Source organism: Eucalyptus grandis, chromosome 5 (genome assembly GCF_016545825.1).
Source record: "Eucalyptus grandis isolate ANBG69807.140 chromosome 5, ASM1654582v1, whole genome shotgun sequence".
NCBI lineage: Eukaryota > Viridiplantae > Streptophyta > Magnoliopsida > Myrtales > Myrtaceae > Eucalyptus > Eucalyptus grandis.
Window position 1 is genome coordinate 58,081,061 of NC_052616.1, and position 17,479 is coordinate 58,098,539.

Genomic DNA, 17,479 nt, shown 5'->3' on the forward strand with positions numbered 1-17,479 from the left:
TATTTTTGACCCCGGTTGCTCAGAATTTCGTGCCGATCGCTGCTTTGTGTTGTCGTATTTTGAAATTGATGATTGGATATTATAAATTGAGCGTGGATCGTGAAAAATATGGATATTATTATTATATTAAATTTCGAAATAAATTTAATTATTTAATAAATTCCGAAAAATTATGTTGGGACCCTAAATTCTCAGAATTTCGTCTTTGATCGCTCTTTGTGCATTTAAAATTTGAATTTGATGAATGGATGTGGCAAATTGAGTGTTGATTGCGATAAATATGGATTTTATTCATAAAAACCCAAGTGTCGGGTTTTGATGCAAAAATTGGATTTTAATTATTATATTAAATAGTGGGGTTTGAAAAAGTGAGATATTGGCTTTTGATTCGAAATTAGCGTGTCCCCACACACGTGAGTAATTTCTGGAATATTTTTAATATGGAGAAAAATGGCCGGGATCACTATTTTAAGTGGAAGCATTGAGTGAAATATAAAGTGTCATGTGGCCGAGTATGCTTTGACTGTGTGATAACTAAGAGGAATCGTCTGGTACATTGTTGAGCCATTCTTGCCCCTATATGGGATGCCCACGCGGTGGATCTTTGGTTTGCGATTGATTTTGGGCCCATGCTCCTTCGGGAACGCCGTCGATGTACTGACGAAACCGCGCTCCAAGGTGGGAGGCGATGCCTGGCTATATGCCAGTAGATAGCCGAACTGCGAGTAGGCTATGCCCTTGTGTGGCAGTGAATAACAATTGGAATGCATGTTGAGTGTTATTGATGTGTCGGATTATGGGACGGAATTGTGTGGCATGGAATTTGACGTGTCATAACGATTTAGTTTTATAATCAGGACCCCCGCGGTTGTTGGTTATATGAAAGAGAATGCATTCCGGTTGTTTAAGTTTATATTACTATCTGTGGTTGAGTGATTTGAATTGCGCTAACCTGCAGGAAGGAACTGAGGCGAGGTAAGTCTTCTGTGTGATGTGGCTAGGCCACCCGGGGTATATTTTCTTTCTAATAGGGGTTTAGGGGGTTGAACTTGCTGAGACATCGTCTCATCCCGGTTGTGGGATTAAAATTTCAGGTCCTTGGTGGACGGAGCGACCAGATAGCTTTGGTTCGCCTTGAGGAGTTGCAGAGGTGAAGTCATAAGATTGGTGAACATGTCCGACTTGTAGGTCGTAGGACAGTTCCTTTTTAAGAGCCGGTCTTTTGTAAACTTTCGGCGGTAGGCTTCTATTTGTAATTCTGTTGAATTATGAAAGTGTTATGTTGTGGTTTTGCTTCCTGCCTTTCTATCCTGTATTTCATTGTCAAGGGTTTTATAATACGTTCCGCTTGCGCAAAAATAAATGAATGGGTCGGTGACATATCCTGGGATGTCGCATATTTGATTGACCGCTGTGGGATGTGTGCGCGCTCGGGGTTCGGGGCGTGACATTGTCAGTCGAACTTGACAATTTCAAATAAAGCAGGCAAAAGTTCACCCTGCATCGAATTGACTCATCCATACATTATAGCCAATTTGAAGGAAAAAAAGAGAGTCAAATGTCAGAAAATTAAGTTGGCTTGACCACAAAATAATGAACTCAATCCAAAACTGTCCAATGCGAAATTGGAAGACCCAAAATCCGATACCATCCCAGGAAACTCCATTTCCAGAAATGGTCAAACCTCAAACAATTCAGAGATTTGATTTGACAGTTGTTGTCCCCAATTCTATAGTTTGCAAATGACTTTGTCAAGCAATATATCTATACTCTAGCAAAAGCATATCATATGTTTTATACAAATTGCGTCCGCAATAAATATGAATATTTAATTTATTGGAGAGCATAAAAATGTAATTCGAATTGGGTTGCCTAATAAATATGAATAATTTATTCATTTTTTTTGTAAAAAAATCCCTAAAATAAAATCTATGTGAATTATAAGTGGGAAAGGATTGAGAGGGGTCTAACTATTTGGGCTAGCCAAGTTGACAAAAGAGGCATGGGTTCACGAGCCGATGGCGCATGTGGTAATAGTAATTGATTTCATAAAGTTCATTCTATTCGACCAAACTAATTTTAAGATTTACTCAAATCAAAACTAGATTAATAATTATATCGTGAAATTTGAGCATAGGATGCATTGGATCCTATATATATTGTCCATGTAATGCTACCACTCATTTCATATAGTAGGACCACTTTAATTTATGCAAAAGTGATCTATCATAAGTATCACCTATAATTAAAAGATACATCGACATTGATTCTTGAAATTATGATATTTAATAATATGACAAATTGTCGTTCTAAAAATTGAATATGACTTGTATGTTTAAATGTTTATTTGTAACATGTCATGATTCATTAATGTACAAATTATGTAGATGGAATTGAAATACGTCCTATGATGAAAATTATATTTAGTGACGCATTTCACTTATATGGAGGTGACGTGACAATGTTTCTATACTGCAAATTCACGTAGCATTTTTTTTTTTTTTGAACAAAAAATTCACGTAGCATTTGATTGTTTGAAATGTACACAATCAGAGAACAGAAAAGGTCAGCCTCGTGGGCCGGGTCAACCCCTGTGTTCTACGGTCAACATTTTCAAAAGCTACGACCTCTTCTCTCCCCGTGTACGCCGCTTGCTTCCCCTATATATAATTAGAACCCAAAAGAACCTCCATCTTCCATTACCAAGACCACTCCAATTCTCATTCAATCCTCTTAAAAACCATCACATTCACACACTGAAAACGAACAGCCACACCAGACCCGTCACCTCCATTGATGGCCGCTCTACAAGCTTCCTCTCTTGCAATTCCTTCTTCTTCCTCTTCAGGTTGTCATTTGAAGAGAATGATCACGGCTTCGATCCAACTCCCGAAGCCCTCAAAACTGAGCCTTGTTGATCCAAGCGCTGCAATGACGAAGAAGCTAGTTGAGGAATTGCGCACCAGGAATGGTTACGCCTTTGCAGAGCCACTACAAATGGACGTCGCCCAGAAAGATAGGGTTTTGGAGCCGTGCCTATCACCTACTTCTTCTATCGACACGACCACAAAGCTCTATGCGATCTTGGAGGCTGTCGAAGATAGAGTGGAGATGCACGATAACATTGGTGAGCAGCGAGACAACTGGAACGAGCTCTTGTTGAACTCGGTCAACATGATGACTCTCACTGCCACCACCACGGCAGCGATGGCTGTGGCCACGCCAGCTCCATCGCTGAGAGCATGCTCTGCTCTCTTGTTTACAGCGGCCACTGGGATGTCGCTCGTCATGAGCAAAATCCAGCCCTCACAGCTGGCTGAAGAGCAACGCAATGCCTCGAGGTTATTCAAGCAACTCCAGAGCGAGATCAAGTCGATGCTCGCCCTCCAATCCCCGACTGAATCAGACGTGAAGGAGACTATGGAGAAGGTGCAGGCCCACGAAAGGCCTTATCCACTGCCTCTGCTCGGAGCGATGCTCGAGAAGTTCCCCACGAAATTTGAGCCCGCTGCATGGTGGCCTAGGGTTTCCAACAACCACCGCCAATCCCGAGGGTGCAAAACTGTCACGAACACAGAGCGAAACGGATGGAGCGAGGACCTAGAAGTGGAGATGAAAGCCATCGTCCAAGTCCTCAAGAGCAAAGACAAGCAAGACTACTTGAGGCTCGGGAATCTGGCTCTAAAATTGAATAAGATGTTGGCGGTTTCTGCTCCTTTGCTAGCCGGCATTGCCGCGGCTGGCTCAGCGTTTGGTGGCTCGACAGCCATGACAGTGGCAGCCATTGCCGGCACTATGGCGGCAATCACCAACAGCTTCGAGCACGGAGGCCAAGTTGGTATGGTGGTGGAGATGTACAGAAACTGTGCAGGGTTCTTCGATCTTATGGAAGAGACCATCGAAGCGACGCTAGAAGAGAGCGACTACAGCAAGAGAGAGAACGGAGAGATGTTCGAGATGAAGGTGGCGATGAAGCTGGGGCGGAGCTTGTCACAGCTTCGAGATTTAGCAAGAAAATCAATGGCTTCTTGTATAGAAGGGAATGAGGTGGATGAGTTTGGAAGCAAGCTTTTCTGAACTTCTTTGAACAATAATATACAGTGTACGTACTATACATGTACAATGAGGCTCATTAACACGATTCTTTCATTCTTTATTTCTTGGTGCATAATTGTAACAATTAATTCCACAAAATAATAATTAAAAGCATCAATTGATATGCAGGTCTGTTTTTTCAAAACCCCGAATCATTTCATTAATTAATTAGCTTGTTGATTTTATCGATCCCTTTTAGTTTGCCTGTGTAATTAAATGTCAAACGGACAATGCTTTTGTTATATATTATGGTAACAAAATTTGGTACTAAAGGCTTTTTTAAGACAATATGTACATCAAAATTCGTAGCCACCATCTTGGTAGATTGGGGAGACCCTCTCCCGGTGCTCAACCAAGAAGATGACCGTCTCCTCTGGCTTGGTCATCCCTCAGGCAGCTTTTCTACTGCTTCCGCTTGGAATTTAATCTGCCCCATACGGCCTATAGTGCCCTGTGAGAGTGCTAGTATGAACACCTAGAGGGGGGGTTGAATAGCTGTTTAAGATAATCTTGGCAAATATATGCGGAATAAAATAAAATTTAAACAAAGGAGTTAGGGAAGAGAATAAGAACACAGGAATTATAGTAGTTCGGCTTAATCCAAGCCTACGTCCACTCTCCCACGCTAACAGCCTTCTTGGCTGGATTCCACTATGCAATCAACAAGAGATTACAACTTCGAGTGCAAACACTTAGTAGATCACACTATCTCACTAAGTCACTCTTTTGGTATTTCTCTCACGATCACAAACGTTTAAGCTCTCAAGAGACAAGTGTATGATCGAAGGTTGCTCAGACTTTGGAATTATAAATTCTACGCTCTATCTCTTACTTACTCATCGGTCCTTCATCTCCTTAAATACTCCTCCACTTCCAAACTACCCGTTGGACAGTATCTTGAGGATCGTCTTCCAATATACCCATTGGACAGCTCTGTATCTAGAAGATTTGGTAGCCGTTGAGTGACAAAGGTAGAATCCCAAATTGATTCCGATCGCCCATACAAACGGAATCTTGGTTTCCATAAGTAAAGCTTCTTCGTATAGAAAGATCTTGTCTTCAAGATCCAATTGTCAATCAATTAGATTGAGTCAATCAAATCAATCTTGATGTGGAATCCAAACCAGATCACTAGCCGTTATATGATTGGGCTTGAGTTACGTTCTGTCGAATCTGGATGTAAAGTCTGAGAGCAATAGACTTTATAATCTGAGTCGAGTGCGATAGACTTTGCAATCGAGTCCGAACATATTCTGCTTACGAACAGATTTAGTTTTAAGGTCTGTACCCGGTTCGGCTTGAGCATAGAGTCGTCTTCGGTTCATCATTCACGTTCGATGGAATTTGTCAAAATGAGCAGACTTTTGATGTAGAACAGACTTTGACACTAAAGTCTGGTAGTCTTCAGACTTTGACACAGAAGTTTGGAAATCTTCAGAATATACTTTGGACATATGTTACGTTCAGTCTTCTGGTCGTCTTCACATTTTGACAATATCCTTTACATGTTCTATCATCTGCATGGTCTTTTCCTTAACCATTAAACATGTTAGTAGCATTTGATTTATTTTGTCATCTTCAAAACATCATAAGGGATTTCTCTAACACCCTGGTCTTCCTTTGTTTGGAATCCCACTTTGCTTCCTCGTTATCAGACTCTCCTATGGCTGATCACGCACAACCGGCTACCGACTCGGGTAGCACTTCTCTCTTATGGCCGTATCTCTTCTGCGATGTGCGCCTGTTGCTCTCGCAGGCCTGACTCGGCTGATAATTGGTTTTTTGGATGCCAAATTACTAGTACCCTTGCGCTTTATTGGGCGGCTAAGTGTAATTTAGCCTAGCAAAACAAATGGTGGGTTGATAATATTGCTTGAGTTACCAAACATCTTGCTGACAATAGTTTCCACCAATCCTTGGCTCGCTTTGCTTTTGGAGCTTTATGCTATCTTATTTGGAAGGAATGAAATGAGATTATCTTTTGCAATCGCCCCCTTTTCCTGCCGGCGTTGAAGATGCATAAGGATAAAGCCTTGTCCTTCAATCATGTCCCAGACATTCCCTGGAATAGAAGACTACAACAAAGTTGGGAATTGCCGTCGTCAATCTTTGATTGATTGTGTTCTTCCCCTTCTTGTTGTTGTTTTCGCCTCCTAGTGGCTGTTTGCCTCTTCTTCTTTTTTTGTGATACCACGGCACCCTACACTCTCTTGACTCCTTTGTCTTTTGAGTGTTTGTTTTGTTGGTGCCGGGCTTCCTCTCCTTGTATTTTCGTTTGGTAAAATCTATATTATACTTATCTTTACCAAAAAATATATATATCTATTACATTTAAAATGTGAAAAATCAAGTGTTTTACTTCTCAAAGTATGAACTAAATGACAAAGATGCCTGTAAGGAATCGATTGTTTGGTCTTAACATATTATCATGAAGCATACACTGATAGAGTCGTATGATTTTATGTGCACAAATTGTCAAATCATAATTAAATACTCATGTAAATTTATGTTCATAGCCTGGTTTGGACCCATATGAACATTCCACTTCTTATCTGATATTCCACTTATTAAATAGAAATAATTTTTTTTTTCTATTTTCTTACTAAACTATTAAGCATTTTCATATGGGCATGGTTTTAATTTTCACGCAGGTTAGATTTATAAAGAAAAACGAAGGCCAATGCGTGATACCTTTTTCAAGAGGTGGACACAGTCAAATGGTTGAATTCTCAAATGTCTCCGACTGCACAAACGGTCCCCATGCGAAGGCGGCTTTGAATTTTTAGTTGACACTATTGAAACATTCGGTTTCGCTTTGCCTTTTGTTCTTGGGCGTTGGCTTTCGCTTTCTTCCATCCTAGAGCAGCGATTTGAGCATATTTCTTAGCATTGCAATGCCCAGCTTTAAAGTTTAAATTAATAAGTGAAGAGAAATTGTGTGTCTATGAAAAAATATACAAACCCAAGGACACACGATGTGTGATATTTAGCGCCATGGATCAAGAACGACAAATGAAATTTGACGAACAAGTCGTAACATGAAATAAATTGGAACAAAACCTGCCTTTAATACGATGTCATAATGTCCGACAATAACTCAAGTTATATGTGAAGGAATATCACATGTATATGAAAAGGATATAAAACTTGTACACACGCGATATGAGGTATTTAACACTTATGCAAAAGTTGTGACTTTTTATCTTTTTTCAAAAGTATTATTTTTATTTCTGTCCTTGCTTTGGTCTTTTGTGTTGTTGAAATAATTACATGGAATAAATGTGTTCTCTCTTCATCTATCAATTTAAAGTTTTGGGTTGGAGATTTTAATGTATTAAATGGTTTAAATGGTTATGTTCCCAACATGAATGTTTCTTAATATACTCAAGTTGTTTGCACAAAATTTTACTTCTAGCTTTTCACTTTTTAGTGAATGATGTTTTAACTTTGGTCAGTATTGACCAACTTGATCATTTGAAATCATGTTAATGTAACGATCCAATCCTATGAGGGGGAATGTTTGTCAAGGCTAGATAGCCTAGAAAAAGAGCGGCTCCTGGCTGATTCCAAGGATGGCAAATCAAGAGATCTGCGCGCGCGCGTTCGCGCATGTGTGCGTGTGTGCTGAATGTGAGTGCGCGAACGCGCGCGTACGTGTGTGTGAAATTAACTCACAAGAGATACTTTATTTATTTATGTAAAGACAACATTTAACATTGAAACATAAATATTAAACATGCTCAGGTGAGAGTGCTAGTAGGATGAGTGAGCTCTTAGGAGAGTGCCCATCTGTACCTCAAAGGATGAAACCATGAGACTCGGTATAAGATGGGCTAAAGCGGACAATTCATTAAGTTAGTTAATCTAAGGGTATCACAATACAATATCAGAGTGAGATCTTCAATAGGCGTATGATTAAGGGATAAACCACACATAAGCTAGTAGGTTCGTAATGATTTGGTCCGAGGGGGACGGAAAGGGTTAGTAGGGGTTAGAGGTCATGAGCAAAGAGTGATTCCTGGCAGGTTTCTAAAATAGTTAATGAAACATAAATAAACTGAATATCACACTTAATAATGAGAGAGCGTTCCTAAATATATATGTGAAATTAAAATTAACTTATTAAAAGTGTTCTTTTTTTCAGTGTATGACCACCCGGTATTCGAAGCTTTGGCCTCGACTAATCTGGATGTGAGCACTGTCAGACCCATAATGGTGGGGCTCTTCCAACGCTGTCTACTCCATACACAAGGCTTGAACTTGAGACCTTCCTTAAGGGAACCCAAGCTCCTTACCACTTCAGCCAACGGACGTTAGTACAAAGTGTTCTTTGATGTAACAATAACATTTGGCATTGGAACTCTAATGTTAAGCATGCTTAGGTGAGAGCACTATTAAAATGGATGAACTCTTGTGAAAATTCAACTTGTATGATCAAAAGACAAAACTGTGAGACTCAATATAGGATGGGCCAAAATGGATATTACCTCAAGTAAGTTGACCCTAGAGTGTCATAATATGGTATTAAAGCGAAATCCTCTCTCATAGGTGTGGTTTAAAACAAACCACAATAAAGCTAGTGTGTTTGTAATAAACCAATTCAACAAGGGTGGGGAGTGTTCTCGGGGTTAAAGGGCATGAAGAATGAATACTTCCTAGCAGGCTTGTAGGATGGCAAAGGGAGTATGAATGAACTCACCGAACAGGTTCCTTTACCAAAAAGAAAACAGAAAAAAAACTCACTAAACAGGTAAGAGTGTTCTTGAGAGATGTGAAGCTAAAATTAACTCACAAAAGGTATTTTTTTACTTAATAATAACCTTTAGCATTAGAACTCCAATGTATGTTTAGCGTGTTCAGATGAAAGTACTATCGGAATGAGGGGGCCTCTTAGGAAAGTGCTCATCCGTATGCCAAAGGACAAAACCGTAAAATTCAATATAGGATGGGTCAAAATAGATAATATCCTAAGTGAGTTAATCTAAGAGAGCCACAGTTAAACTTTTCAATAATTTTTGAAGTAGATTTTTCCAGTTTTGTGTGTAAGTTTATTAATGACTTGTATATTATTTCGAAAATGATGGTCAACATAGGACTACTTCATGCTTAAACATATTTACAGATAGTAACATTACAGTAGGTCATCATATAACCATGAAATTTATGACATCACTAATTTTCATGATTTCGAAGTTTACTTATTATTGTCCTGATAAAAGTATGCATCGCGCTATTCTACGACTAAATTTAGCGAGAAATATAATTAATATTTAACTATACTTTCGATCCACCCTTCTGTCATTTGGACTCGACATTTTCAAATAAAGCAGGCAAAAGTTCACCTTGCATCGAATTGACTCGTCCACACATTATAGCCAATTTCAAGGAAAAAGAAAAAAAGTCCAATGTCAGAAAATTAAGCTGGTTTGATCGCAAAATAATGAACTCAATCCAAAACTGTCCAATGCGAAATTGGAAGACCAAAAATCCGATACCATCCCAGGAAACTCCATTTCAAGAAATGGTCAAACCTCAAACAATTTAGAGATTTGATTTGACAGTTATTATCCCCAATTCTATAGTTTGCGAATGACTTTGTCATATAAGCAATATATCTATAGTCTGGCAAAAGCATATCATATGTTATACAAATTGCGTCCGTAATAAATGTGAATATTTAATTTATTATAGAGCATAACGTATGTAATTCGAATTAGGTTGCCTAATAAATATGAATAATTTATTTATTTATTTTTTGTAAAAAATCCCTAAGATAAAATATATATGAATTATAAGTGGGAAAGAATTGAGAGGGGTCTAAATATTTGGGCTAGCCAAGTTGACAAAGAAGGCATGGGTTCACGAGCCATGGGCGCATGTGATAATAGTAAATGATTTCATAAAGTTCATTCTATTTGACCAAACTAATTTTAAGATTTACTCAAATGAAAACTAGATTCATAATTATATCATGAAATTTGAGAATAGGAAACATCGGATCCTATAGATTGTCCATGTAACGCTTGTTGGAGAAATCTTTCCAGAATATTTTGAAGCTGACAAAACGTTTCTATCAGTCTAGTCTGGATAAGTACAAATCTTCTATGTTGAGTCTGAAGACTTTCAGATCACCAGACTCAAGACCCAACACTCAACACTCAAGACTCTAGACTATTCTCATTGACAATGTTTCTAATCCAGTGACGAAGGCAATCCAGAGCCGAAGTATTTGGTTGAGGATTTAGTCCTATCCTCTGGAGAAGATCTCTTGGTTGGATAAATATAACGGATTCTTTTATTCGTAATCAAGATCGTTTGAAGATCCAATGATCGACGAAATATTCTTTGAAGGTTCTATTCTTGGAAACCAAGATCCTGATTGTATGGGCGAACAAGATTGATGGGCTATCGTCAGGTTCCTTTAATAGCTCGAATGATCTTCTTAATTGATTCCGTCCAACGGGTAGATTGGAGGAATTCCTTTGGTAAGTACCAACGGGTATGATGGCATAAAGGAGTATAAAAGGAAGACGTTCTAGTTACTTTAGTGCATGATCGATAGAGAAATTCCAGAGTCTGAAGCACCTTGATTATCAGTCGATACATTTTGAGCAAAATTGTACTCACAAAGAGTGTTCATACTTAGTGATACCTTGAGGAGTGTAGTAGATCATCTACACCGTGAAAGCAAGGGAGAACAACACTGTAACATCTCTTTATTCATAGTGGAATCCAGCCAATAGACTGTCAGTGCAGAAGAGTGGACGTAGGCTTGACATAAGCCGAACCACTATAAACCGCGTGTTCAATTTTCTCTTCTCTCAGTCTTACTTTGATTATCGTTTGTCTCAAATCTATCAACTGTCTAGTATTGTGCAATTATCGAGAAAAATTCTTTATATACCTATTCACCCCCCCTCTAGGTACTTATACTAGCTATATCAACGCTGCCACTCATTTTATATAGTAGAACCACTTTAATTTATGCAAAAGTGATCTATGATAAGTATCATCGATAATTAAAAGCTACATCGACACTAATTCTTGAAATTAGGGTATTAAATAATATTACAAATTGTCCTTCTAAAATTTGAATACAACTTGTATGTTTAAATGTTTTATTTTTAACATGTTGTGATTCATTAATATATTAATTATGTAAACGGAATTGAAATACATTGCATGATGAAAATTATATCTAGTGACACTATACTGCAAATTCACGTAGAATTTGGATGTTTGAAATTTACAAAATCAGAGAATAGACAAGGTCAGCCTCATGGGCTGGGTCAACCCCTGTGTTCTACGGTCAACATTTTCAACAGCCACGACCTCTTCTCTCCCCATGTACGTCGCTTGCTTCCCCCATATATATAAGTGCAACCCAGAAGAACCCATCTTCCATAACCAACACCACTCCAATTCTCATTCAATCCTCTCAAAAACCATCACATTCACACGCTGAAAACTAACAGCAATACCAGACCCGTCATCTCCATTGATGGCCGCTCTACAGGCTTCCTCACCCTTAATTTCTTCTTCTTCCTCTTTGGGCTGTTCTTCGAAGAGAAAGATCATGGCTTCGATCCAACTCCCGAAGCCCTTGAAATTCAGCCTCGCTGATCCAAGATTTGCAGACACGAAGAAGCTAGTCGAGGAATTCCGCACCAGGAATGGTTACGCCTTTGCAGAGCCTCTACAAATGGACATCGCCCAGAAAGATAGGGTTTTGGAGCCACGCCTATCGCCTTCCTCTTCTTCCATCGAAACTACCAAGAAGCTCTATGCAATCTTGGAGGCCGTCGAAGATAGAGTGGAGATGCACGATAACATTGGTGAGCAGCGAGACAACTGGAACGAGCTCTTGTTGAACTCGGTCAACATGATGACTCTCACTGCCACCACCACGGCAGCGATGGCTGTGGCCGTGCCAGCTCCATCGCTGAGAGCATGCTCTGCTCTCTTGTTTACAGCGGCCACTGGGATGTCGCTCGTCATGAGCAAAATCCAGCCCTCACAGCTGGCTGAAGAGCAACGCAATGCCTCAAGGTTGTTCAAGCAGCTCCGGAGCGAGATAAAGTCGATGCTCATGCTCCAATCCCCGACTGAGTCAGACGTGAAGGAGATGATGGAGAAGGTGCTGGCCCTTGATAGGGCTTATCCGCTGCCTCTGCTCGGAGCGATGCTCGAGAAGTTCCCCGTGAAATTTGAGCCCGCCGCATGGTGGCCTAGGGTTTCCAACAACCACCGCCAATCCAGAGGGACGAAAACCGTTGTGAAGACGGGGCGAAACGGATGGAGCAAGGACCTTGAAGTGGAGATGAGAGCCATCGTCCAAGTCCTCAAGAGCAAAGACAAGCAAGACTACTTGAGGCTCGGGAATCTGGCTCTAAAATTGAATAAGATGTTGGCGGTTTCTGCTCCTTTGCTAACCGGCATTGCCGTAGCCAGCTCAGCCTTCGGTGGCTCGACGGCCACGGCGGTGGCAGCCATTGCTGGCACGATGGCGGCAATCACCAACAGCTTTGAGCATGGAGGCCAAGTTGGTATGGTGGTGGAGATGTACAGAAACTGCGCAGGGTTCTTCGATCTCATGGAAGAGACGATTGAAGCGACGCTTGAGGAGAGAGACTACAGCAAGAGAGAGAACGGAGAGATGTTCGAGATGAAGGTGGCAATGAAGCTGGGACGGAGCTTGTCGGAGCTCCGAGATTTAGCAAGAAATTCAATGACTTCTTGTATAGATGGGAGTGAGGTTGATGAGTTTGGAAGCAAGCTTTTCTAAACTCCTTTTGAACAAAACTGTACAACAGTGTATATACGATACATGTACAATGAGGCTCATTAACATGATTCTTTCATTCTTAATTTGTTGGTGCATAAGTTGTATCGATTAATTCCACAAAAGAATTAATTAAAAGCATTAATTGATATGCGGGTCTGATTTTTTAGTTTGCACAAATGGCCAAATTTTAATTAAATACTCAGGTAAATATAATATATGCTCCTAGTCTGGTTTTGACCAATAAAAGAATTCCACATCTTATCTAATATGGCACTTCTTAAATAAAAATTTAGTTAGTCTATTTTCTCACTAAACGATGAAGCATTTTCATAAGCCGTGTTTTGAATTTTCATAAAGGTAAGATTTGTAAAGAAAAACGAGGGGCAATGCGTCATACCTTTTTCACGATGAGGACACAATCAAATGGTTGAATTCTCAAATGTCTTCTGCTGCACAAACGGCCTCCATGCGAAAGCGGCTTTGAATTTTCTGAAAGAGTTGACCTTAGTGATGCGTGCAGTTTCTCTTTGCCCTTGCTCTTGAGCGTTGGCTTTTGGTTTTTTCCGCCCTGTAGCAGCAATTTGAGCATATTTTATTAGGGTGACAGTACCGAGGTCAAAAATTTAAATTGATAAATACAGAAAAGTCACATGTATATGAAAATATACAAATCCAATGACATAAGATTTGTGATATTTAACATCACGGATCAAGAATGACAAATGAAATTTGACGAACAAGGATCGAAACATGAAATAAGCTAAAATAGAACCCGCCTTTAATACGATTAAAAAATGTTCAATAAAATTTGAAGTTACAGTAGGTCTTCATATAACCATGACATTTATGACACCACTTGTTTTCATGTCTTCGAAGTACTTATTTTTGTCCTGATAAAAGTATGTGTCGCGTTATTCTACGACTAAAATTAATGAGAAATATAATTAATATTTAACTATGCTTTCGATCCACCTTTTGTCAGTCGGACTTGACAATTTCAAATAAAGCAGGCAAAAGTTCACCCTGCATCGAATTGACTCATCCATACATTACAGCCAATTTGAAGGAAAAAAGAGAGTCAAATGTCAGAAAATTAAGTTGGCTTGACCACAAAATAATGAACTCAATCCAAAACTGTCCAATGCGAAATTGGAAGACCCAAAATCCGATACCATCCCAGGAAACTCCATTTTCAGAATTGGTCAAACCTCAAACAATTCAGAGATTTGATTTGACAGTTGTTGTCCCCAATTCTATAGTTTGCAAATGACTTTGTCAAGCAATATATCTATAGTCTAGCAAAAGCATATCATATGTTATACAAATTGCGTCCGCAATAAATATGAATATTTAATTTATTGTAGAGCATAAAAATGTAATTTGAATTGGGTTGCCTAATAAATATGAATAATTTATTCATTTTTTTTGTAAAAAAATCCCTAAAATAAAATCTATGTGAATTATAAGTGGGAAAGGATTGAGAGGGGTCTAACTATTTGGGCTAGCCAAGTTGACAAAAGAGGCATGGGTTCACGAGCCGATGGCGCATGTGGTAATAGTAATTGATTTCATAAAGTTCATTCTATTCGACCAAACTAATTTTAAGATTTACTCAAATCAAAACTAGATTAATAATTATATCGTGAAATTTGAGCATAGGATGCATTGGATCCTATATATATTGTCCATGTAATGCTACCACTCATTTCATATAGTAGGACCACTTTAATTTATGCAAAAGTGATCTATCATAAGTATCACCTATAATTAAAAGATACATCGACATTGATTCTTGAAATTATGATATTTAATAATATGACAAATTGTCGTTCTAAAAATTGAATATGACTTGTATGTTTAAATTTTTATTTGTAACATGTCATGATTCATTAATGTACAAATTATGTAGATGGAATTGAAATACGTCCTATGATGAAAATTATATTTAGTGACGCATTTCACTTATATGGAGGTGACGTGACAATGTTTCTATACTGCAAATTCACGTAGCATTTTTTTTTTTTTGAACAAAAAATTCACGTAGCATTTGATTGTTTGAAATGTACACAATCAGAGAACAGAAAAGGTCAGCCTCGTGGGCCGGGTCAACCCCTGTGTTCTACGGTCAACATTTTCAAAAGCTACGACCTCTTCTCTCCCCGTGTACGCCGCTTGCTTCCCCTATATATAATTAGAACCCAAAAGAACCTCCATCTTCCATAACCAAGACCACTCCAATTCTCATTCAATCCTCTTAAAAACCATCACATTCACACACTGAAAACGAACAGCCACACCAGACCCGTCACCTCCATTGATGGCCGCTCTACAAGCTTCCTCTCTTGCAATTCCTTCTTCTTCCTCTTCAGGTTGTCATTTGAAGAGAATGATCACGGCTTCGATCCAACTCCCGAAGCCCTCAAAACTGAGCCTTGTTGATCCAAGCGCTGCAATGACGAAGAAGCTAGTTGAGGAATTGCGCACCAGGAATGGTTACGCCTTTGCAGAGCCACTACAAATGGACGTCGCCCAGAAAGATAGGGTTTTGGAGCCGTGCCTATCACCTACTTCTTCTATCGACACGACCACAAAGCTCTATGCGATCTTGGAGGCTGTCGAAGATAGAGTGGAGATGCACGATAACATTGGTGAGCAGCGAGACAACTGGAACGAGCTCTTGTTGAACTCGGTCAACATGATGACTCTCACTGCCACCACCACGGCAGCGATGGCTGTGGCCACGCCAGCTCCATCGCTGAGCATGCTCTGCTCTCTTGTTTACAGCGGCCACTGGGATGTCGCTCGTCATGAGCAAAATCCAGCCCTCACAGCTGGCTGAAGAGCAACGCAATGCCTCGAGGTTGTTCAAGCAGCTCCGGAGTGAGATAAAGTCGATGCTCATGCTCCAATCCCCGACTGAGTCAGACGTGAAGGAGATGATGGAGAAGGTGCTGGCCCTTGATAGGGCTTATCCGCTGCCTCTGCTCGGAGCGATGCTCGAGAAGTTCCCCGTGAAATTTGAGCCCGCCGCATGGTGGCCTAGGGTTTCCAACAAACACCGCCAATCCAGAGGGACGAAAACCGTTGTGAAGACGGAGCGAAACGGATGGAGCGAGGACCTAGAAGTGGAGATGAAAGCCATCGTCCAAGTCCTCAAGAGCAAAGACAAGCAAGACTACTTGAGGCTCGGGAATCTGGCTCTAAAATTGAATAAGATGTTGGCGGTTTCTGCTCCTTTGCTAACCGGCATTGCCGTAGCCAGCTCAGCCTTCGGTGGCTCGACGGCCACGACGGTGGCAGCCATTGCTGGCACGATGGCGGCAATCACCAACAGCTTTGAGCATGGAGGCCAAGTTGGTATGGTGGTGGAGATGTACAGAAACTGCGCAGGGTTCTTCGATCTCATGGAAGAGACGATTGAAGCGACGCTTGAGGAGAGAGACTACAGCAAGAGAGAGAACGGAGAGATGTTCGAGATGAAGGTGGCAATGAAGCTGGGACGGAGCTTGTCGGAGCTCCGAGTTTTAGCAAGAAAATCAATGGCTTCTTGTATAGAAGGGAGTGAGGTTGATGAGTTTGGAAGCAAGCTTTTCTGACTCCTTTGAACCAAGATATACAGTGCATATACTATACATGTACAATGAGGCTCATTAACATGATTCTTTTCATTCTTTATTTCTTGGTGCATAATTGTATCAATTAATTCCACAAAATAATTATTAAAAGCATCAATTGATATGCAGGTCTGTTTTTCAAAACCCCGAATCATTTCATTAATTAATTAGGTTGTTGATTTTATCGATCCCCTTTAGTTTGCCTGTGTAAATAAATGTCAAACGGACAATGCTTTTGTTATATATTATGGTAACAAAATTTGGTACTAAAGGCTTTTTTAAGACAAAATGTGTACATCAAAATTCGTAGCCACCATCTTGGTAGATTGGGGAGACCCTCTCCCGGTGCTCAACCAAGAAGATGACCGTCTCCTCTGGCTTGGTCATCCCTCGGGCAGCTTTTCTACTGCTTCCGCTTGGAATCTAATCCGCCCCATACGGCCTATAGTGCCCTGGTCTTCCTTTGTTTGGAATCCCACTTTGCTTCCTCGTTATCAGACTCTCCTATGGCTTATCACGCGCAACCGGCTACCGACTCAGGTAGCACTTCTCTCTTATGGCCGTATCTCTTCTGCGATGTGCGCCTGCTGCTGTCGCAGACCTGACTCGACTGATAATTGGTTTTTTGGATGCCAAATTACTAGTACCCTTGCGCTTTATTGGGCGGCTAAGTGTAATTTAGCCTAGCAAAACAAATGCTGGGTTGATAATATTGCTTGAGTTACCAAACATCTTGCTGACAATAGTTTCCACCAATCCTTGGCTCACTTTGCTTTTGGAGCTTTATGCTATCTTATTTGGAAGGAATGAAATGAGATTATCTTTTGCAATCGCCCCCTTTTTCCTGCCGGCGTTGAAGATGCATCTTCATAAGGCGATTAAGGATAAAGCCTTGTCCTCCAATCATGTCCCAGACATTCCCTGGAATAGAAGACTACAACAAAGTTGGGAATTGCCGTCGTCAATCTTTGATTGATTGTGTTCT

The 17,479-nt window shown here is 40.2% G+C and overlaps 2 protein-coding genes and 1 pseudogene across 2 annotated transcripts; all 3 read left to right on the plus strand.

Moving 5' to 3' along the window:
* Positions 1-2,796: 2,796 nt before the first annotated feature.
* LOC104447580 (probable F-box protein At4g22030) lies at positions 2,797-4,077 on the plus strand. The gene has a single exon (XM_010061301.3). It carries the CDS (start codon positions 2,797-2,799, stop codon positions 4,075-4,077), a length of 1,281 nt encoding a protein of 426 aa, XP_010059603.3.
* A 7,594-nt stretch (positions 4,078-11,671) lies between these two features.
* Positions 11,672-12,880, plus strand: LOC104447584 (probable F-box protein At4g22030). The gene has a single exon (XM_010061304.3). The coding sequence runs from the start codon at positions 11,672-11,674 to the stop codon at positions 12,878-12,880; it is 1,209 nt and encodes a 402-aa protein (XP_010059606.2).
* Positions 12,881-15,197: 2,317 nt separating this feature from the next.
* On the plus strand, positions 15,198-16,499 carry LOC104431484 (annotated as a pseudogene).
* The last annotated feature ends 980 nt before the right edge of the window (positions 16,500-17,479 follow it).